Source organism: Carettochelys insculpta, chromosome 22 (assembly GCF_033958435.1).
Source record: "Carettochelys insculpta isolate YL-2023 chromosome 22, ASM3395843v1, whole genome shotgun sequence".
NCBI lineage: Eukaryota > Metazoa > Chordata > Testudines > Carettochelyidae > Carettochelys > Carettochelys insculpta.
In genome coordinates this window covers 20,660,874-20,683,931 of record NC_134158.1, presented here as the reverse complement: position 1 = coordinate 20,683,931, position 23,058 = coordinate 20,660,874, and the positions used below count along the sequence as shown (strand labels likewise).

General features: G+C 51.5%; 1 protein-coding gene across 2 annotated transcripts in view; it reads right to left on the bottom strand.

The window, feature by feature from the left end:
- Positions 1-23,058, bottom strand: part of DLL3 (delta like canonical Notch ligand 3) — a 356,208-nt gene that overhangs the window by 176,767 nt on the left and 156,383 nt on the right. For both annotated transcript variants that reach the window (XR_012648465.1, XM_075016362.1), the window contains exon 8: positions 10,624-10,738. Coding sequence is in view for 1 of the 2 variants with exons in the window: in XM_075016362.1 (XP_074872463.1) it covers positions 10,624-10,738 (115 nt within the window). In the remaining variant the exon portion in view is untranslated. The remainder of the gene's footprint in view (positions 1-10,623; positions 10,739-23,058) is intronic.

Sequence of the window (23,058 nt, the reverse complement as noted above, 5' to 3'; positions counted from 1 at the left end):
AGCAGAGGTGCAGATGGCTCAAAAGGACCCAGCCAGGGACTTTGGCAGCTGTTGCCCATCACGCAGATGGGAGGATTGTCACCAAGAATCTAAATGGCAGTGGCTGACTTGACCGACTGCTGTTCTCTTCTCGTTGGGGCAGAGCAGGAGGCGTCAGGGTGTCATGAACGACTTGTTCAAGGGAGGGGCTGGAACTGACCCAGATCAATGGAGAATTGAGGAAGAGAACAAGGAACTCTCCTCATGGGACACTCACACTGACAGACCACAGCTCAGAGGAAGGACATGTCCTCCAGCCTCTCTGCAGGGCCACAGAGCACAGCCCCAGCTGGAGAATCAGAGAATCCTAGGGCTGGAAGGGACCTCAGGAGGTCCCCTAGTCCAGCCCGTTGCCCAAAGTAGGATCAACCCCCACTAAGTCATCCCAGCCAGGACCGTGGAGAACAAAGGGGGAAAGTGCCAACGGGCAGGGTTAAAAGCAGAGCCTCTGGACAGGGACAGTGCGCTCACTTGAGACAGAGACAGGGAGATGGAACCCAAACCTGCTGTGGGGGTGTTGGCCAGAGAGACTGTAAATATGGCGAGGTCTCTGCCCCAGCCTTCCTGGAATGGGAAGAGATCTATGGGTTGAGTGTGCTGGATCCTGCCAGCAGCTCAAATAAAACCCCTGAAAGCAGCTTCTCCCCCAAGCACCATTTTAGCAGAGTAGGTGTTCCCCAGAAAAGCCCTTTCAGACCACAATGCAAATTTCAGGCCGGTGGCTTTCTAGAAGCCATGGGCGTTTCGTGCAGCAAACCATGTGAAAACGGCAGCCTATCCCCCAACGGTCGGGTAGAAAAAGATTCAAGAGACGTGGAAGTCTGTGTGCATGACCTGGCAGGAGAATGACTGGGGCATGTTGCTCCCTTGTGTGTGTACCAGAGTGTTCCCCACAAATCTATGGGGTTCACGCCTTTTGAGTGCCACTATGGGAGATGAGCAAGGGGATCCCAAGATTAGTGGAGGGCAGGACAGAGGAGACAAGGCAGACTGCACAGAAGTCAGCCTGCCCCTTTGTTTCAAAGGGACGTTAAAGGCTGACAGACCTAGAGCAGCAGAACCCCGAAAGAGTTGGGCGCCTCGGCAGCTTGGTCGGACAGGCCGGCTGAAGAAAAGTCTTTTGATACAGGTGACTTGGCACCCATGTTGATTCCAGTGAGAAAGAACAAGCTGCAAGACCCCTGGGAGGCGACGGAGAGGGAATGAAGTCACACAGGCTATAAGGAAGCTGCCCAGCAGGGAAGTGATGCAAACACTCTCTCAATAGACTGCCAGCTTCCCACAAAAGGGTGGGGGGACCACACAATTTGCTGCGCTGACTTGAACTGAGCTGGTCAGGGAGAGCGAAGAGGAGATTGCTCAGCACTTATATCTGGGACGTGCTAGGCTCAACCCCACAGGGAGATATGTTGGAAACATCACAGATGACTATTTTCCAGCCCGCCAGGTTTTATTAATAAAATACAGGTTGAACCTCTCTTGTCTGGCAGCCTCAGGACCCGACCGGTGCCGGACGAGAGAATGAGATGGGCCACGGGAGGTCAATATTGTCTGGCCCATTACCAACATGTCCACTGCTTCCTGGACTGTTAGAAGACAATTAGGGGTAAATTGCAGCTAAAGAACAGCAAGGGACACCGAGAGCCAGGACAGGTGACTGGAAACAAACTTTGTGGGAATGTGGGAAACTTGGCCACACCCATGGCGAGCACTCATCTAGCCAACTAAAACGATGCCAGATTACAGATGTTGCTGGACCAGAGAGGTCCCCATTAGAGAGGTTCAGCCTGTAGTGCCTTCCGTCAAAACAAAGAGACCTGCCCTGCTCTTCCTCTGCCAAAGGAGAAAGACAAAAGACAGATCCGGGGGGAAGAGTATCCATGCTAGATACAGGAGTGACGGGGTTGTCTCGTATCCTTATAGCACCTAAATGGGATGATCAGGAGATTGTGCTTGGATTTTAGGAGAACGAATGCCTTTCAGCCAACAGGGCCCCTACCCCACACCCTGAGCTTGGGGACTTAACAGACAGTGTGTGCAAAATTCAGAAGCCCTTGAGTTTCAACTTGGGGCTAGCGGGAAATTCCCTTAGAAGCTGATGCCTGGGAGAAAGTTGGTCAAATTTCAGAGCGGCCTCCAGCCTGCAGAATTCTAAGGTTATGCCTTTTGGGTTAATCAGGGCAGGGGCTCCTTTCACAGGGTCATCAAGGAGAAGTTGCAGGGTTTGCTGAAATTCACCAGGGCTCATGTAGATGACTTGGCTATTTTTAGGGGTCCCGGGCAAGGCCATCTGAGCCCTGTGGGGACTAAGCTGCACCAACTTCGAGAAGCAGCCTCACTGGCAAAGATTCCAAATCGAGATGGGGGCTGCCAGGGTGGAGAACGGACAGGAAGCAGATTGGTTCCCCCTGAACGCGTAAAAGTAGAAGCTGCTCAGCATGGGCCTGTCCTGCAACCCAAGGAGTGCATGACCCTTCTAAGGTCTGTAAAGGGTCTTTGGGACATGGTGAGCCCTATTAAAAAAAAAAGGAGGGGGGAGCCAGATTGGGTGATAGGGACAGAGGCCTGTAAAAAACTGACCTTCTAGTCCCCTGGTCCCCCAACAGAACTATGTCTTCATGTGGGAGGAAGGTTGTATCATCAGCTGGGCAATGAGGCAACTTCCCTGTTCTTCTCCAGATGACACTTAAGGTTTTAATAGATCACCCTCCGCTAATGGTCACAAGAAAGCTAAAAGGCCCAGTCCCAGAGTACCAGGCAGGAGCTGAGTTTTGCAAGTGTACAACAGGGAAAACGTTCATATCCCAGGGAAATACTACAGTGGCAAGTATCATAGAGGTAGCCATGTTAACCTGTATCTTCGAGAACAAGAGTCCGGTGGCACCTTATAGGCTAACAGATATTTTGGAGCATAAGCTTTTGCGGGCAAAGACCTGCTTCATCAGATGCATGAGTGGGGGTTGGGGGTGGTTCTAGAGAGGTATTTAAAGAGTGGGGTCCCAGTAAGAGGGGGGGGCCCACAGCTGACAAGGTCTATTCAGCAAGGTGGAAATGGCCCAGTATCAGTAGTATGCATCAAAAGAGGAAAAAACAAGTCAGATCAGACATCGGAATGTGACCCATTGTCAGAGTCTAATGGGGGGAATATTAACACCCGGGGGAGAGAAGCTGCTTTTGTAAGGGGCCAGCCACTCCCAGCCTCTGTTTAATCTTTGGTTGATGGAGTCAAATTTGCAAGTAAATTGCAGCTCTGAGATTTCTCTCTCTGTTTGATTTTTGAAATTTCTTTGCTTTAGGACTGCTACTTTTAAATCTGCTACTGAGCGTACAGGGAGATTGAAGTGCTCTCCCACAGGGTTCTGTACATTACCATTCTTGATGTCTGATTTATGTCCATTTATTCTTTTACGTAGAAACTGCCCAGTCTGGCCACTGTAAATTGTAGAGTGGCAGGTGCTTGTCAAGAACAGTGGGACGCTGAGGCCTATTCAGCAGTGTGAGTGATACCACTTCCTATGCCACGTTTGTGGGTGGGCCAGGGTCACCCCCCAATACAGCCAGCTGAGGCCAGGTCCCAATGAACACTGAAAAAACATGACTGGGAGCAGCCTGGCTCAGCTGTGTGCTAGTACCATTAAAGTAAGTGTTCAGATGTAAGGACATGTTTAGGGTTTAAACATTAAGGAAGGCTTATACGGTGCTGCTGGTATTGCTCTGACTTAGCACATTTGCATCCATGCTGGGGGGTGCTGATCCCTGTTCTATACAGTCCTGTATAAATGTCATAGTGGAGTGTCTGCAATGAAACCTCCGCGCCTACGTAAATCACCAGAGAGGAGAGGGGCACTGACCCGCGTGATCTGAATGTGCCATGTCCTGCCTGCCAAGAAAGGATCATCCACAACAGATGGACTATTGTGAATCTTTAAAGAGTACAAAAAAAAATAAAAATACAAAAGGTGCTTTCCTCCCATCCTAGCAAAGATGCAATTCTCACTTGGCTCCCTCCCACCAGCACAGTCTGAAGGTCAGAGCTGAGGCAGGGAGGGGAATAAGGCGCCCCCCCCCCCCATGTGAACGGATCATTACACATATTGGACTCTGGGGGGTAAGGATAACTAGGTATAAGCAGGAGATGCGCAGCGATAGCTTGGGTTAAACCTAAGGACACCCAGAGCACGCTTATTATAGGAAGTTCTACAATTTTTTTTTAAAAAAAAATAAGATTGGAACTCACTAAAGCATTAAGCTTGTAAAGAACCCCTCATGTCCTCTTCCGATGCAATGAGGCTCTAGACCAGGGGTCAGCAACTTTTCCGAGGAAAAGGGCCAAAATGTGACCTTTTGACCTCTACATAGGGACAGGGTGCTGGTGATACTTTTTAAAGTCACTATTAGTCCTACTTACAACAGCTTCATTCACAAACCCCTGCAGAAGCAGAGCTTTGCTGTTTCGGTGACGGCTGGGAGCATTAGCTGGTCTTTTGTTAATCCCCAGGGGGCCTGGCTTTGAGCCAGCTGCCCGGCGGGGTGGGGGGGGAAGGGTGGGGCTGAGCTCCTGCCTCGTGTGAGGATGCAGATCGGCTCGCGCGCTGCTCTTGGCACCTGTGCTGGGGGTTGCTGTCCCCTGTTCTACATAGTCCTGTAGAAACTGGCTCTCTTTGGGGCAAGATCCAAAGTGCAATTGATGCAGGGTGAGAGACCAGTGCTCGGGGACCGGGAGTAAGCTGACTATTGCTGGGCTTCTTGGTGTCAGGCGCCATCTACCACGCACGCGGCCGCACCAGAGTGGAGAAAGAGAGAGAAATCGGTGTGCTCCGGGGGGCTGTCTGTGACTCCATACCAAGGTCGTGGCAGCACCCGGGGACTTACACTTGGGAACGACTTGGTGAGGTCTATGGAGGAGCAGTGGAGGGTTGCACCAAGATTGGTGCCATGGTCCCAAGCCACTTCATGGCAGCTTGACAGGAGGGACTGGGGCCACAAGCCCAAGATGGGGTCTGACCTCAAGGCCCAACCTTGTGCCACTGACACCAGCTGCATCGGGAGCCAGAGCCACAGACCAGCTAAAGCGGGCGTGTAGCTTTGTCAGAGCCAGACCCCCTCCCACCTTGCACCCTGGACGCCCCCAGGATCCTAGGGGCTGTTGAGACTCTCCTGGCAGTAGGCAGCCTGGGCCAGCCTTAAAGGGACTGGGCCCCCGTTTCCCCCCCAGCCCCTGGTCCCCTGCTGGGTGCATTGGCTTAGCACCCTAGGGTCCTTGCTGAGTCCCTGCCAGTGATGCCCAGACCCCAGCTGGATCAAAGTGGAGGAGGGGGGGTAGCAGGGAGAAGAGTACAGAAATGCTAAGCAAAGCTCAGGTTGGGCTCAAGGGGTCCCTCTCATAAGTGTTGTGGCACCACCCACAGAAACCCAGACTGCCAGCGCTCTGCTCATCAGCCAAGAGAGACACTCGACTCTCTCCTGGGCGGCCGCCCACGTGCTCAGCTTACAGGGAACCCTGAGCGGGAGCGTCACTCCTGCAGGTCAGACAGGTGCTTCTTGAGCTGAGCCCCTGGCCACACCCACCCACCCACATGATATCCATGTAACCACCCACAGGGCTTGAACCTGGGACCTCGGGAGCTTAGCGCAGGAGCCTGCAGCTTGTGCTGACAGCCAGCGGGCGCTCAGCTAAGGCTGCAGCGGAGACTCAGTGAAGGTGCCACTCCATGGGACAGAGAACCACACACCCAGGTGCGTGTGTTACACCAGCAGTGCCCATCCCTGCTGGCCCAAACTGGGCACTCAACTTGAGGGGGGAGTGGCCAGCTGTTCCATGCAGCCTCTGCACTCCAACGAGTGCACCTCCAGCGATGCCCCTGCCCACCCCAGCAGGCCTCGCCCCACTGTAGCTAATAATCCATGTGGGTTACTCCCTCACCTTCTCCCTCCCCAGGCATCACATCCCAGCTCCGCTGCTGTGCCTATTGCCGACCCCTCCAGCCCGGCGCAGGCTTCTTGGAGCCTCCCTACAGAATGAGCCCAGAGGGCCCTTGCGACCCCAGCACCAAGAAGGCAGGTCTCCACCAAGAGTGGCAAGGCAGTGGTTGTCCTACCCCAACAGCCCATTTCCCCCCCTCACCTGGGGGGTACTCAACCCCGCTCCTCCGAGCCCCTGCCCAGCCTCTTCCCGGCAGGGTTCCCTCCCATTTTTTCCCCATCCGCGTGCAGGCTAAATTTTATTCTGTGCACAGAGGCATAGACAGATGCGCACCACTGGAGAAACACAAGCTGCCGCCAGTGGGCGCTTTGCTAATCTCCTCAACCCACCACCCAAGTGCTCAAATGACAGGGAAAACTGCTGCCCAGGCCCCTCCCAGTCATCCAAGCCTCAAACCCCACTCCACCCCTTCCTGCTCCACCCCCAGAGCCGGCCCTTCAGGCAAGAGGTACCTCCAGAGGAGGATATTTAAACAGTTGTGTGTCCATCTGGTTTCATTTTAAGAAGACGATCAGGGCCGATCCCGGTGGGAGAAGATGTTTAACTCTTGCCAAGTCTGTTAGACAGGCCTGGAGCTTGTCGGTTCAGCTTCGGTGCGAGAGAGGAGGTTGTGATTTTATCGTACACAGAACCAGGTGTTCCCAACACCTTCTTAGAATCCCAGAGCTTTGCCACTAGAATGGGCCTCGAGAGGTCACCGAGTCCAGTTCCTGGTGCCTGGTCCTCCTGTGAGCACAATCTATCTAACCTGCTCTTAAATATCTCCAGTGATAAAGATTCCACAACCTCCCTGAGCAATTTAATCCAGTGCTTAATCACGCAGACAGGACACTTTTCCTAATGCCCAAACTATATTTTCCTAGTTGCAATTGAAGCTCATCGCTTCTTGCCCTCTCCTACATAAGAACATAAGAACGGCCATACTGGGTCAGACCAAAGGTCCATCCAGCCCAGCATCCCATCTGCCGACGGTGGCCAATGCCAGGTGCCCCAGAGAAGGAGAACAGAAGACAATGATCAAGTGATTTATGTCCTGCCATCCATCTCCTGCCCTTGTACTGAAGGCTAGGGGCACCATACTTTATCCCTGGCTAATAGCCATTTATGGACCTAACCTGCAAAAATTTATCAAGCTCTTTTTTAAACCCTAATAGAGTCCTGGCCTTCACAGCCTCCTCGGGCAGGGAGTTCCACAGGTTGACTGTGAGGTCCTCAGAGGTTAGGGAGAATTTTTCACCCTCCTCATTGTAACGACAGCTTTCAGGTACTTGAAAGTCATTATCCTTATCCCTTCCACCCTCCTTGCATGTGGATTCTTGGCTATGTGAACGGAAACTTGATTTCACTACGAAACACGGCTCAGGGCTCACCTCTTTGTTCAACCAGCATTGGTCCCATAAGAGATGTTCCCTTCCTGATATCCTGAGGCCAGCAGGACTGCATCACAGCTGCCGATGTTCAAGGGCCAGGAGTAAAACAGTGATCGGAGGGGGAACTGGCCGGCCAAGAATGTTAGTTCTGTGTGTGTCATGGATGCATGAATTCTGCAAGGGGCTGGGGCCACCAGGGGAAGGTCTGGGAGTAGATGCCTGCCTACCACTTACCTGATCAGAATGAGCAAGGAGCAGCCAATGACTCCCAGCTAAGACAGCTGAGTTACTCTTGCGGGGGTTGTAGTTGAGGTGGGAGCCCAGGAAGCCCTAAGGGCTCTTTAAGAATTCACATCTCCCTGAACCAACCCGAGCAGCTGATCAGCTCAGCTGCCTTCCTGGAAGGAGAGAACCAGCAACCCTCCTGGTTCTCTTCAGCTATGTCTAGATTACAGTGCTCTGTTGACAGAAGGTATCGTTGGGAGATCATAGAATACTAGGACTGGAAGGGACCTTGACAGGCCATCGAGTCCAGCCCCCTGACCCAATGGCAGGGCCAAGTACTGTCTAAACCATCCCTGACAGACATCTATCTAACCTCTTCTTAAATATCTCCAGCTATGGAGATCCCACAACCTCCCTTGGCAATTTATTCCACTGTTTGACCACTCTGACAGTTAGAAACTTTTTCCTAATGTCCAACCTAAACCTCCCTTGCTGCAGTCTAAGCCCGTTGCCTCTTGTTCTATCGTTAGAGGCCAAGAAGAACAAGTTTTCTCCCTCCTCCTTGCGACACCCTTTTAGATACCTGAAAATCACTATCATGTCTCCCCTCAATCTTCTCTTTTCCGAACTAAACAAGCCCAATTCTTTCAGCCTCTCTTCATAGGTTACACTCTCTAGACCTTTAATCATTCTTGTTGCTCTTTTCTGGACCCTCTCTAATTTCTCCACATCTTTCTTGAATGCCGTGCCCAGAACTGGACACAATACTCCAGCTGAGGCCTAACCAGCGCAGAGTAGAGCAGGAGAATGACTTCTCATGTCTTGTTCACAACACACCTGTGAATACATCCCAGAATCATGTTTGCTTTTCTTTTGCAACAGCATCACACTGTTACTCATATTTAGCTTGTGGCCCACTAGAACCCTAAAATCCCTTTCTGCTGTAGTCATTCCTGGACAGTCTCTCCCCATTCTGTGTGTGAAACTGAGTGTTCCTTCCCAAGTGGAGCACTTTGCATTTGTCCTTATTAAACTTCATCCTGTTTCCCTCAGGCCATTTTTCCAATTTATCCAGATCATTTTGAATTATGACCCTATCCCCCAAAGCAGTTGCAACCCCCACAGTTTGATATCATCTGCAAATATAATAAGCGTACTTCCTATGCCAATATCTAAATTGTTGATGAAGATATTGACCAGAACTGGTCCTAACACAGACCCCTGCGGAACCCCACTTGTTATACTTTTCCAGCAGGACTGACAATCATTAAGAACTACTCTGAGTACGGCTACCCAGCCAGTTATGCACCCACCTTATAGTAGCCCTGCTATATCTTTCAACAAAACGTGTGTCGACAGATTACAGCCTGACTGCCAAGCGGATTGCAAGAACGATCTGCTCTGTTGACAGGGCGCGGCTGGACTGCCCAGCCACTCAGTGGGTGGAGCGGCCGACGGGACACACAGCAAACAGGGTTGCCTGGCGTCCTAGAAGCTCCTATCGACAGAAGGCCACAGCAGCTTTGTGTCGACAGAGGCGTCATTCCTTGTGGTGAGCAGGGTGCGGATGTCGGCCGAAGTGCCACGTTCTGTCGACTTACTGTCGGTAGAACGCCCTCGGGAATCTGGACACCCTGCAGGTTTTGTTGGAAAAAACAGCCATTTTGCCGACAAAAACCAGTCTAGTCTAGAGAGGGACCTACTGATTTCTCCCATGCTCTGGGGCCAGCTCCCAGGCTGGAGTTCAGTACCACCAAACGCTTACCAGAGCGGACAGCAGCGCCGGGGGGAGGTGTCTGTGTTAAGACCAGAGCCAGGGCTCAGCAAGTCGGGTGCGACTCCCACGCCCCTCCTTGGCACGGCCCCGTATTCACAGCATCCCAACTTACTGCCGTGAAACCAGGGGCCTCACGGGGGAAACGCATTGCTCCTCAGAACCCGAAATGACCCCTTTGCCAGCCTTCCCCCTCTACCTGCCTGGTGTGGCCTCCCCCTTTGTTACACGCCCTGCCAGCGTGATTCCCCTGTGCGCACATAGGGGTGTTAGAAGGGTGCACGCAGGTTGCGTGGGTCAAGCCAGCCTAGCGTCTGTGGTGGGAGAAGGGTAGCAAAGCAGCTCTGACATCTGCCGGGGTTGCAGGGGAGCAGTGAGGGGTTTGGCAAGATGGCAGCTGTTAGCATGACAGGGACAGAAACCTGACTGCGTTTCCCTGCCCTGCATAGGCTCGAGGCACAGGCAGAGCTCCTACAGATTCTGTCCCATCCCTAGGGCCCAGTGCCCCAAACTGGAGGTTACTAGTACTAAAGATGAGCTAGACTGAGCCCTCACCAGCACCTTGCCCCCACTGGGGCCACAGGAGGCTAGAATGCCCTCAGCTACCAAGGATCCTGTGCTGCACCTGTACCAGGCGAGTGCTTGCTCCCCACAGGGGGTCCATAGAGGAGATGACACATCCCAGCGACAGTAACACCTGGACTGCACCTGTTCCAGGTGAGTTCCTGCTTCCCCAGTGCCCCCTCAGGGGCCTTAATGGGATGCAACACCCCAACTCTGCTGGCACAGCTGCTCTAAGCCCTCCCAACCTGACCTGCGGGATTCAGCAAAAGCAGACGGCTTTGCACTCTTTCCAAAAGAGAGCTGGACAGAGGAAAGCGACGAGCTTATATTCGGCCCCCCCCACGGCAGAAGCCGCTGCTGGCGTGCAAGGCAGCAGCTGTGAAGCTCCCCCAGCAGCCCCCTGCTCCCAGCAGGTAGACACGGCTGGAAGTTCCTGCCCAGTATTATCACCACACCCCACCCCCCCTCACCCACTCGCCTTAGCGTCGTGCACTTTGGGGGTGATGGACGTTAGCCCCACCTCCCCGGAGGAGCGGGCACGCGGCTCGGGTAGGGCTGGTGCAGCAGGAAGCACACGCCACAGCTGCGCACGGGTTTGCAGAGCTGGCTGGGTCAGCGAGCCGCCGGGGTGGTGGGGAGGTGGCAGGTGCACCAGGAATTTTTGTTACCTCGGTGGCAAAGATGCACTGCTCCCTCTGGTCCGGGATGATGTAAATAGGGCGATAGGGGCCTTCTTTGGCGTACCCAGCGGGGGCACGGGAGAGGATCGACGCCGATTTCCTACTGCGGAAGGGAGAGAAAAAGAACGTGAGCCCTGGGGTCCAGTGAGGTCACATGGCCGCAGAATAAATCCCTATGCTCAGGAGGCCTGGGAGGCAGCCAGAGGTCCTGGCCAATGGCCCCGGTTCACCCAGGTAAATGGGGAAACTGGCACTGAGCAAGGTGACTGGGACCAGCTGTGCTGCCCAGGGGGTGGACCCAGGAACAGGGAGCCTGGACTCCTGGTTCTACTCCCAGCTTACTAGGTGACCTTGACTGACCCAAGCAGTTTAAGGCAGCAATGTACCCAGCTTCATTAAAGTCATTGTCTGGACTGCATAGTGCCTAAGCACCCCAGGATGGACCAGGACCCTATGGTTCTAGGCCTTGCATGTTAGTGCTGTTAGGGGTATTACGGTAGCACCCAGACACCCCTGTGATGGAGCAGGATGATGCTATTAGGTGTACAGCACCTGGCACCACGGGGCTCTGCTTGATCCTCAGGTTCCTTGGCACTACCGTAATACACCTAAGACGTTTTTCTTGCTCTTACAATAGCACTTAGGAACCCCAATCATGAGCCAAGCCCCTCCGCACCAGGTGCTGTACAATTTTCAAAAACAAGAGGATAGTCCCTGCAGGCAGCTTCCAGACAAAGACAGGAGACAGCAGCTGGAGAGAGAGAGAGAGCTGCCAGCACAGAGGAAATCTGCTGAAGATGGGCTGCACATCCTTGCAGAGAAGAGTTTGAAGGAGGCATGGCCAAGAGAACAACATAGAAATTTAAAGGCAGCCCAGCTTGGAAGTAACAAATCTCCCTGGCCAGACTGCTAACGCAGCCCCCAATCTCGGGGCAGATCTCTCTGCTCAGCCTCTGCTCTCAAACCTGCTAGAAGCATCTGCTCCAAAGACACAAGGCGGCTTCCAACAGCGCCGAGAACTCCCCTGGCCAAATTCCCAGGCACTTTGACTGCTGAGCGCAACGTCTCCGAGCCCTGTATGCTGCAGACATACAGCTGGCTGATCTGTGCTGGGGAACAGGATGGAGACACTGCTCTCTGGACAAGGGCTCATCCGTCCCAAAGGAAATTCCAGTGTTTTATTTGGGATAGGGAGGGGAGGTTGAAAGTTTCTGCACAGTGAAAAGTTTCACCCCAGAAACAGCACGGGGAAGAGAAATGGAGAAGTCCACCTTTTGGGCAGAAGTTTCTTTCCCCCCCCACCCCAAAGTATCACCCAAACCTGATAATTTTCACACCAATCAAAAACCACCACCCTCCCCCAATTGCCCTCCCCCCCCCCCCCGACACCTTTTGTCAGGAAAAAGTTTCATGCAAGTAGATCTGCTGGATGTGGGCTCTGGCATTTAAGGCCCATTGGGAAGCTGCCCTCAATTCAAAAGTTTGTCAGCTCCTGTTATCAACCCCTCCCCCAAGAAAGCATTCGCAAAACTTAACAGCAAACCCAGAAGAGTGGCTAGATAGTCGAAGGTATTGTTAGCCAATACAAGTCACAGCTACTCAGGCATTTTTACAGAATGCACGAACGAACGAAAAATCAAGACCCTGGTTTTGGGCGTAATGGACGGTTTGAGTAGGAGAAGCAGACCCCACCCAGAATGGAGTAGATGATACAGTAGATTAACTCCACACCAGCCTACAGAAGCTAAGCCACTCCGCGCTGGACAGGGAAAGGAGGAAGGAAATAGTGAGAGAAGCACCCGACACCAATGGACACTGAGCCCACGGCTGAGGATTATGACGATGACAAGTGTTGTATGCACCTCTTTAAATGTGCACAGTGTTAATGTTACATACTATACCTTCCCCGTTCTGTCAGCCCATGTGAACGTATCCCCCATATTCTGCAAAGCTGAGGACACCTCCAACATTAGAAATAGGAAGCCTGTCAAAGCCACGGGTGGGATCTACCTCCACCATCACCTCTTTTGCAAAGTACCATCCAAACAGAAATACACGAAGTGCAGAATAAAACTGTGTCGTGGAACTCTTACACATGGGTGGGTTGGGTTTTAGCAGAGGAGGGAGGGAGGGAGTTTTGTAACTTGTTAAAATAAAAATTAAAAAAAACCCCACAGAATATAAATTCTACTTGCTGAACTGCAAATATTTGAAGTGAAGACATTTCTATACATACTGGAAGACTCCACCCAGAACCAGTAAGTCAGCTGTGTCTACATTACAAAAATAATTTTCAAGTTGCTTACTTTGAAGTAAGCAACTTCAAAAGTTGAGCATCTACACACATCCTATGTCAAAAGCAGGGCACTACTCCATTCCTGGGAATAGAGTAAGGACTTCAAAGTTGGTCTCCCTACTTCAAAGTTAACTTGAAAGTAAGGAAAAATGTGTGCAGACCCTCTGTCAGCTACTTTGACATAGTGCCTAACTTCGAAGTTCACTTTGAAGTTAGTTCCAAGTGTTGATGCACCCATCAAGTTTGGTTATTTGGTCTCTTGAATATTTAAGAGCAAACCTTGAGTACACAGTGGACTTTTAAATAAATAAATAAATAGGATTTTTGGGTGGGGAGGAGCCAGATAAAAATAAATTTTAAAATTTCAATGACAAGTTTTTCTTATTAAAAATAAGCTTGTTTGGAGTGAAACCTGAACTGAATGCATAATATATGTTAAAGTCTAAATTTATAATCTCTTAAAATATTTAAAATAAAAAAATATGCTGAATCTATATGCCCCTACCAAAATTACTGGACTGAAGTGTTGCTTTCCCGTATAAAGAATGACTCAAGGGGGAAAAAACAAAATCATCTAACTTTTGAGATCCAGCCTTACAAATGATCCAATATGGCTTGCACTGTATTAAAGACTTGTTTTGCTAAATCTTACATGCAATTACGTAGTTTCAATTTAATTCCAGTTACCATCCTAACGTACCTGACAAATCACAAAAAGTTAATTATCGAACCAATAAGCAATATCATTTGCCATTTTCCAATACTAATGCTGTATAATCATAATCCGAAAACAATAAGCTATATAAATTGCTTAAAAAACAAACATATCACACACCCCCTAGGTAGCAAAAAGAGGTACCAAAACTAATGTAAAAGCTCTCTCTCACTGTAAATCAACATGTTTTAATGTTTCTAGCAGGCAACGAAAAAATGTTCCTTTGCTCAGAAAGGGAAGTATGAATGAATGACACGATTAAAATCAGGGATTCAAATTGCAGCACTCCACTTGGTGATTGAAAGCAACCCCTCCTACCCAAGTGTAGGGAAACAACTGGCTGCACCTTTTAGTCCAGTGGTTCTCAACCAGGGGTACGTGTACCTCCTGGACGATTGCCGCCTACCGCCAGGGATACATCATCAACTCCTCTAGACATTTACCTGTGCTCACAACAGACTGCATAAAAAGTACTAGCGAATCCAGCACAGTAGACCCCCAACTTGAGTGGGATTGCACAAGAATAAAACCTCCGCATAAGTCAAATTTGGCAGAACTCAGGGGAGCCTGGAAACTGACTGGCACAGCAGCACTGGTAAGTTCCCTGTCTCCTGTGAGCGGTGAGCAGCCACAGGCTGCTCCCCGACAGGAACTGTGAAACCACTCCTGTCAGAGGTGGCAGCCTGACCCTCACCGACTGAGAGGAGTGGGAAACCACTCCTGTCAGGGACAGCAAGAGTCAGGCTGCTGTCCTGACAGGAGCTGCCACTGACAGGAGTGGGGAAACTGACCAGTACAGCAGCCCTGGTCAGTTTCCCCACTCCTGTGAATGAAGGGGAGCTGGTGCCTGGGTCCCAGCAGCCTGCCACACACGGGGTTCGGGGGGGTGGGAACTGACCAGTGCTGCTGCAATGGTCAGTTTTATAGCTCCCCTTAGTGGCACGCAGCCCAGAGCCAGGCACCAGCTCCCGCCACTCAGTCATGTTAACCCAAGATTCACACAACTTGAATGCGCGTATCTCAGTGCTCTATTGTACAAAAAAGCTTTCATACAATGGTTTGTCTATACTGATCTAGACACTGAAATGCAAGGATTTTATTTATATTCCAATGGGCTTGGTTTTCTAATTCTATCATCAAGTGAGAATGCGAGCAAACCATCAGTAACAGTATGCGTGACAGTTCTATATTTGTATTTCTGATTTTGTAAGGACTTCAGAACTAAGTGAGGTAAAATTTGAAGGCTTGCAAAACAAATCAAGACTCCTGAAAGAGACACAGTAGCCTGGAAAGGCGGAGAACCACTGTTTCAGTCAAAACTACTTTAGGTGCCTAGAAGTGTAGGCAAGCCCCCAGCACAGGGGTCTGCAACCTGCAGCTCTTTAAAGGACTTCTTTATGGAGCCAGACTCTATTACTGCAAAGTAAACCAAACCAAACCCTCCCAATTAGTTCAAACAGTGACTATTTAAAAGCCCCAGAACAAACAGCTCATATCGAAATAGAAAACTACATCGTATCTCGAAATGTTGGATAACTCCCCTAGCATCCTCCAGGGAGAGAGAAGGTTCAGGAGCGAAAGTCAGGCAGGCAGTGGCGCACGCGCGTGCGCACACACGCACACACACACGTAAAGTGTGAGGAAACAGAATATGTAAAAAGTTTGAATATCCTGCAGTAAACATGTATCCCATTACAAATCATCATGTGTGCGCTGCTTTTAAAACAGGGGTTACAAAAAGTACAGTTTGACGTTCTTCACTGAAGACCTTCTCGTATTCATGTGCATTGCAGCTCTTGAATTACTGAGTTTTTACCGAACTGGAAGATATGGTTCTTCTTGCTATTTTGATTGCTGACCCCCTACACTGGCATAAAATTGTCAAAAGCACCTAACTCCCCTGGCCACTTCTGAAGACACAGACCTGGTGGGGTTTTCAGGTGTCTTAAGGACCTTTGACAATGTGTCCCCATGTTCATCAGAGCAGGAAAATTCAGCAACTTTTCAGCAACTGGAGTCCCACCAGTGCAGCCGCGAAAAACCCAAGGGCCAAACGAAACTCGTAAGCCCACAGCACAACTAGACTGAAGCTTGGTCTGCACTCTGGCGATAGATTGACTTAAGATGCCTCGCATCAACCCAACTCTGCAGGCATCTATGTGACCCACACGCATGGGGTGTGTCTACACTTGCATTCCTCTTTCAAAAAAGGTATGCAAAGTAGGTAAATCGAAAATGTAATTGAGGTATAAATGTGTATATTCAGCACATCATTTGCATATTCTAATTTCAAAGAAGAAAGCCAGTGTAGATGCTGGTCTTTCAAAAGTAAACCCATCTTCAAAAGAATCCTTCTTCCCTTTATTTAATGGGAAGAAGGATTCTTTCGAAGATGGGGTTTAATTTTGAACGAGCAGCATCTACACTGTCTTCCTTCTTTTGAAATTAGAATATGCAAATGGTGTTGAATATGCAACTATACCTCCTTTGCATTTTTGATTTGCATACCTCTTTCGAAAGAGGAATGCAAGTGTAGGCACACCCATGGTGAGTGTGGGAGACTGTCCCATGGAGTAGCCCCCAGACTGCTTACGGAGAGAAAGAATGAGCCTCCTTTACAGCCTTTGCTGTCAGCCAGGTGGCTTTTAGCTCACGTGGCAGAGGCTTGTGCACTAAGCTCTGGAGGTGCCAGGTTCGGTTCCACCTACTGGTGGTTACATCTCCACTGAAAACACCACTCCCTCTTATTTCACCTGCCCATTTCACTGACTGAACTCCACCTCCATGAGATGCTTAACGCGTAGGTCAGTGGCCCCATGGGGACAGCTCAGTTTGTCGCCATGTTCCTGCTGAGGACGTGTGCTCTGGACTCAATAGGTTGACCATACTTCCCAATGCTGAATACAGCACACCTGCTAAAATTACTCCTGTTCAGGCCAGTTGAAAGGCAAGGAGGACGATGCCATACGAATATTCAAATTAACCTGGAGTTGACTGAGCCCCTGTTAAAGAGGAATACTGCAGGAGGTGGCATCTTTATCTGCCTTCTTACCTTTAAAGCTTCAGGGTTCACATGGGAAAGGGTCACACACACACCCTCCCATCTACCTCTTTCACACAGCGGGGGGTGGGGGGGGTGACTGACTGACCTGATCCCCTCATTTTGCTCAGCCCACTATGCCTGTCTGGGCCCCCAGAATGGACCAGACTCTCCTGGTACCTGGTTCTGCATCCTCCCAAGGCAAGGCATGGAGGGGTGAGAGAGTTTGGTGGGAGGGGGTCACAGGCCTCACCCCTGCAGCAGCATCCAAATGTTGGGCGGGGGGAGGCAGGGATGACTAGCCCATGTCTTCACAAAGCTCACAACTTTCCCCAGCACTCCCTTTACTCTCCAGTGACTGGGAGCAGTTGGTCCCTCCTTCTTGCCCATCCAGTGTGTAAAGGTAGCTAACACCTCCTGACTGCTGCTGGCCATTGCCATAACCCAGCCCCAGGCCTGCAGCCAAGTGGGACACAGAGGGTAACTGCGTCATGGCCCGGGGCATTTAAGGGGCCCCAGGGCTGCCCCTACCTGGGCCCTTTTAAATAGCCCTGCTGTAGCAGCAAGACAGGACTGGGGGGTGCTGCCACACTGCAGGGCAGGGTGGGGGGAGGTTGTAACCATGTAAGTGAGCGGCAAGGGGGGAGCTGGGCGCTGGGGTACAGCCAGGCACAGGACTGGGGGGAGTAAGGGCAAGAGCTGGTCCTGGGACCATGGCAGGGAGAGAGCCGTGCAGGGTCGACTAGGGTGGCAGAGGTGGGTGCGAGGGGCACCCTCGTGCGAGATGGGGTCAGGGCTGACTGGGGGGCAGGGGTGTCCTCTGACCGAGAGAAGGCACTCTGGGTTTCCCTGGGCAGGGGGTGGCATGTGGCTCTGTGCAAGTGAGTGGCACAGGGGACCCCCTGACTGTTCTATCCTGGGGCCTGGATTGCCTGTCAGGGGGCCTGCCCAGCCATCTCCTGTCCCCCAGCTACAGTGCAGGCAGGAAGGAGTTAAGCCCTAAGGACGCCTTGAGCACCAGGGCCCAGGAACCCAGGGGAGGCAAGCAGCCCTGTGCACCCAGTGGGGGCAGGAGCTGAGGCCTGGGGTGGAGGAGAAAGAAGGGCTTAAGGCCCTGCCCCGAGGGCTGCTGTGGAGCCTGCAAAGCCAAGGTGCGGAACAAAGCAGAAGTCACCTCTCCCACGCCCTCCCTGCCACCCCAGAGCTTAGCTGAGGGGTGGAGAGGCTTCCCCAGGCCAGCACTGTGTGAGCTTTGGCACAGGCAGGGCTCAGCTCCTCCTGCCCAGTGGCAGGGCAGGCCCCCACTGAACAGAGCGCTAAGCCCAGGGGACAGCTCTCCACCCAGCCCTGGGGAGAGGAGGTGGAGATATAGAAGAACAGAAGGGCTGGCTGGGGAATGGGGGCAAAGAGGCAAAGCTGGGTGATGGGGGAGCACATTAATGACTACAGGAGGGAGCAGCTGGAGTGACGGGGAGGTAACTAGCACCGGGCTACGCTCGCCAGCCACCCCATTCAGCAGCTGGCGACAGCTGGAAATGGGCCAGGGGCAGCGTCCCCTGTAAGCCAGACACTTGTGCAGCCGTGTGGGAAACTCAGATGCTGCCCAGCTGAGTAGCAGAGCACCCACAGGGAGACGTTTTGTTTCTCCTGGTGGGGCACCCTCACCACATGAAAAAATTATTCCACACATGGACGGAAACTATTGAAGTGGATGGGGGGGGGGGGGCGGGCCCTGCTGACCAAGAGCTGGTACGCAGCAGGGGCTGTGCTGATGGAGCACATTGTGCCTTGACTCTTCTCCCCAGGATGCATTGCCGCCCCGCCCCCCACCACACACACACACACACACACACTCCCACCCACTCACCCCACCACTGCTGGGTGAGTTGCTGGCAAGATCCAGCCAATAGCAGGACCCACCTGTACTGATGGGGGTGGGAGGGGACAGACAATATGGAAAAATTTGCCCATTTTTAAGAAAAAGTCGGGACATCAGCTGCAGGGCTTAAACACAGGACTGTCCCTTTAAGACTAGGTTGTCTGGGCAGCCTAGGACACAAGGAATGGGGTGCGGATGTGGAAAAGCGATTTCATGCCTGTACTGGCTGTACACTGACATAACTGAGGACTGAGTTTTGTGGGCTAGAAGTGACCTGAGAAAACGCCAAGTCTTGTTAACAAAAATGCACTTAAAAACAGCGCCAAATAGCCGGATCTTTTTAAATATTCCCATTTCAGTCAACTAAAGCCAACGCGTTCCAGAAAGGTTTGACGAGGTGACGGTGCATCAGGCTTGGTCTAGTTCTCCCGAGTGGCTCAGGGTGTCAGGTCTCAGGCGCTGCTGAAAATCCGGTTGCGAGCATCCTAGGAGGCCAGCACTGGGCAACGTAGGCTTGTGAGTTTGCCATACGAGTGGCCTCCTCCACCTCTGGGGGCTGCAAGATTGTCATAACCAAGCCAGTCCCGCAGGAGAGGGCAACTTTGCTGATGGCGCCGGCGGGCCTAGAAGGTGCAGGGTGTGCTCGAGGTACCAGCCACGCTCGGACTGACTGCAGAGGGAGCGCACAGCTCTCCCAACCAGCGCTGCATGAACTCAGCACACCCCTCTTCCTGGGCCCTGGAGTCACTTGGGTAATACGAGTACCGCAGAGGGAAGCCAAGGGAACCTGGCAACTGTGTGGGGGAAAGACAGGAAACAAAGCCGACCACACTGAGGGGCTGCAGGTTGCCCTCGGCTGTAGTGGGAGCTGCTTGGTGGGTTTGCAAACCCTCCTTTTCCTGGGGTAGGTCTGCGGGAACAGAGCTGCAGGGGGAAAAGCCTGCAGGGCCAACGGTGCACGTGTGGTGGTAAAAGCTGCAGGGGGCAGCTCTACCTGGGAGAGCCCAACCTCTCCACCAGTCCTAGATTCGTACGTTCCCAAGGGAGACGGGACCACCGATGTTCTAGCCTGCCCTCCGGTGTCACACTGGCCAGCCCAGGGCTTGGAGTTACACACTTAGATCTACAGCTGAGTGTTGAGGAAACTGTCTAGTGTTGGTGCAAAACAAACGACGGGAGACGACTACCGGTGTGGAAGAATCCATCAGGACCCTTGGCCAGCGCTTTGCTACTCTCACGGTTAAAAGGCACACTAGTTCCGAAGGCCTGAAACCTGGTCAAGGGCAACAAAGACTCCCGAGTCCTGCAGTGCCGAGACATGCACTCTGCCTTCAGCTTGGGAACAGTCGTGCTGCTGTCAAGGAGGCACCACAGAAGTGTCAGGCTGGAAGGGGTAACCTAGACCAGCCCCTGCGCAGAGGTCAGGCCTGGGAAACCTAGAACATTCCCGACCAGGGTTTTTCCAGACTGGTCTTAAAATCCTCCAGTGATTGGTGCCCCACAACCTTCCCCAGAAGCCTGTTCCAGAGCTTCACTCCCTGGGGAATTAGATTTGTTCTGAAGTCTCACCTAAAAATCTCCCTTGCTGCAGATTACATGTATTACTTCTGGCCCTGGCTCCAGCAGACAGAGAAAAAGCGATTCCCAGCTTCCTAATGACAGACCTCTATGTACCGCAAACCCTCAAGATACATGCAGTCCAGTTGCATGAGTCTCAGGTTAACGCAACCGGTGCCTCTGACAGGAGCAGGCAAGAGCTTCTGTCGGGGCAGCAGCCTGACTCTCGCAGCACCGGTTCTCCCAGCTCCCCAGCTGGGGAGCCCAGCGCTCAGGACAAAGGCTTGTGGCGCAGTCCCGAGAAACCATGCCACAAGCCTCTGTCTGCGCACTGAGCTCCCCAGCTGGGGAGCCTGGCAGACAGAGCTGGGAGAAGCGAGGGGCTGTGTGGGTGCCCCACTTCCTCAAGCTGTCCCCTCCAGCCCTTCCCCAATTTACACAGAGGTTGCCCAGAATGTAACCTCCATGGAAAAAAAAAAAATTAAAAAAAAAAAAAAAAAAAAAAGAGGACTTACTGTATTTGAAAAAAAAAAAAAAAACCACACCACACAAACCTTGCCACATAGCTCAGTGGTTTACACCCCAGCCTACTAAACCTAGGGTTGTGAGCGCAACCCTGGAGGGGGCCATTTAGGACCTGTTTGCTCCAGAGCCCTGCCAGCAGGGCAGAAGACTGGACTCTATGACCTCTTGAGGTCCCTTCCAGCTGTATGAGATTGGTATTCCCCTGGGCTCCCTCCCTGCAACAAGGTTAAGCACTCCATTTTTAGACCCTGTTGTCTTGGGGCACGTTTTCTAAACCTTTGATCCTTCACCTTTGCTGCTGCTAATAGGCCACATCCTCTGTGACTGAACTGACCCTGTCAATTCTGGCCCTCCTCTTGACTGGGACTCCCTCCGTTTCATGAGCTTACAAATTTAAACCCGCCTCTGGAGCCCCCACTCATGCATCTGATGAAGAGGGTCTCTACCCATGAAAGCTTATGCTCCAAAATGTCTGGTCAGTCTAAGGTGTCACAGGACTTCTTGATGTTTTTGAAGACACAGACTAACTCAGCTACCCCTCTGACACTTTGGGTGCATCTACACTTGCATTCCTCTTTCAAAAGAGGAATGCAAATGAGGTAAATCAAAAATGCACATGAGGTATATTTGTGTATTTGGCATCTCATTTGCCTATTCTAGTTTCAAAAGAAGAAAGCCAGTGTAGATGGGGTTTACTTTCGAAAGAGCAGTGTCTACACTGGCTTTCTTCTTTTGAAAGAACCTCTTTCAAAATTAGAATATGCAAATGAGGTGACATGCAAATTTACATCTCACTTGCTTACCTATTTCAAAAGAGGCATGCAAGTGTAGATGCACCCTTTGACCCTTTCTGTTTCCCTCAACTTGACTCACATTAATTTGTCTTTTTGCAGCTGCAGGGCTCAGAACTGAACACAGGACTCCAGCTGAGATCTCACCTGTGTTGAGTAGAGTGGGAACAGTTACCTCCTGTTACAAGGAGAAAACTTGCTCCTTGTCCTGTCCTCAGAGGCCAAGGAGAACAATGGGCTTAAACTGCAGCAAGGGAGGTTTAAGTTGGACATTGGGAGAAACTCCCTAACCATCAGGGTGGTTAAACACTGGAATAAATTACCTAAAGAGGTTGTGAAATCTCCAGCATTGGAGATATTTAAGGGCAGGTTAGACACCTATTAGGGATGGTCCAGAGACTCTAGACGACGCTTGGCTCTGCCGTGAGGGCAGCGAACCGGACTCTCACCTCTCGAGGTCCCTTCCCCTTTCAGTGTTCTTTGGTTCTATGTCTTACATAGGACACTTCCGTCAATGTACCTCAGAACAGTATTGGCCTATTTCACAAACAGCACCACATTAAACTGTGCATGAGTTAATGCACCACAAACACAGAGCCTTCTCTGTCGTATTTCCCCCCTTCCATTTCCTATGGGGGGGGGGGGGGTGCTGTGCACTTGTCTTTATTGACTTGCCCCTCGTTAATCTCATAGCAGTTCTCTAGTCATGTTCCTGACATTAAGCACATACCTCAAGTTCCTATAGGCCGGCGTCTACACTAGCCAAAAACTTTGAAATGGCCATGCAAAACGGCCATTTTGAAGTTTACTAATGAAGCGCTAAAATACATATTCAGCGCCTCATTAGCATGCAGGTGACCGCGGCACTTTGAAATTGACGCGGCTCGCCACTGCGCAGCTCCTCCAGACGGGGCTCCTTTTCGAAAGTACCCCAGCTACTTCGAAGTCCCCTTATTCCTATGAGCAGATGGGAATAAGGGGACTTCAAAGTAGCTGGGGTCCTTTCGAAAAGGAGCCGCGTCAATTTCGAAGTGCCGCGGCCGCCTGCATGCTAATGAGATGCTGAATATGTATTTCAGTGCTTCATTAGTACACTTCGAAATTTTTGGCTAGTGTAGACGTAGCTATAGTGTTCCTATAGTTCCCACAGGCCAAACAGAATCACAGGGCTGGAAGGGACCTCAGGAGGTCGTCTAGTCCACCCCCCTGCTTCAAGCAGGATCAACCTTTACTAAGTCGTCCCAGCCAGGACCTTGTCCAGCTGGGACTTAAAAACCTCAAGGGATGGAGAATCCACCACCTCTCTAGGCAGCGCGTTCCAATGCTTCACCCTGCCCGCCTGGTGAAGTAGCTTTTCCTAATTTTTCCTAGTTTTCCTGCACTTTTCCCTCTTCAACTTCTGACCCTTACTCCTTGTTCTGCCATCTGGCACCGCTGAGAACAGTTTCTCACCCTCCTCTTTAGAGCCCCCCTGCAGGAAGTTGAAGGCTGCTATTAAATCACCTCTAAGTCTTCTCTGTAAACTAAACAAGCCCAAATCCCTCAGCCTCTCCTCACAGGTCTTGTGCTCCAGCCCCTGAATCATTTGTTGCCCTTCGCTGAACCTGCTCCAGCAAATCC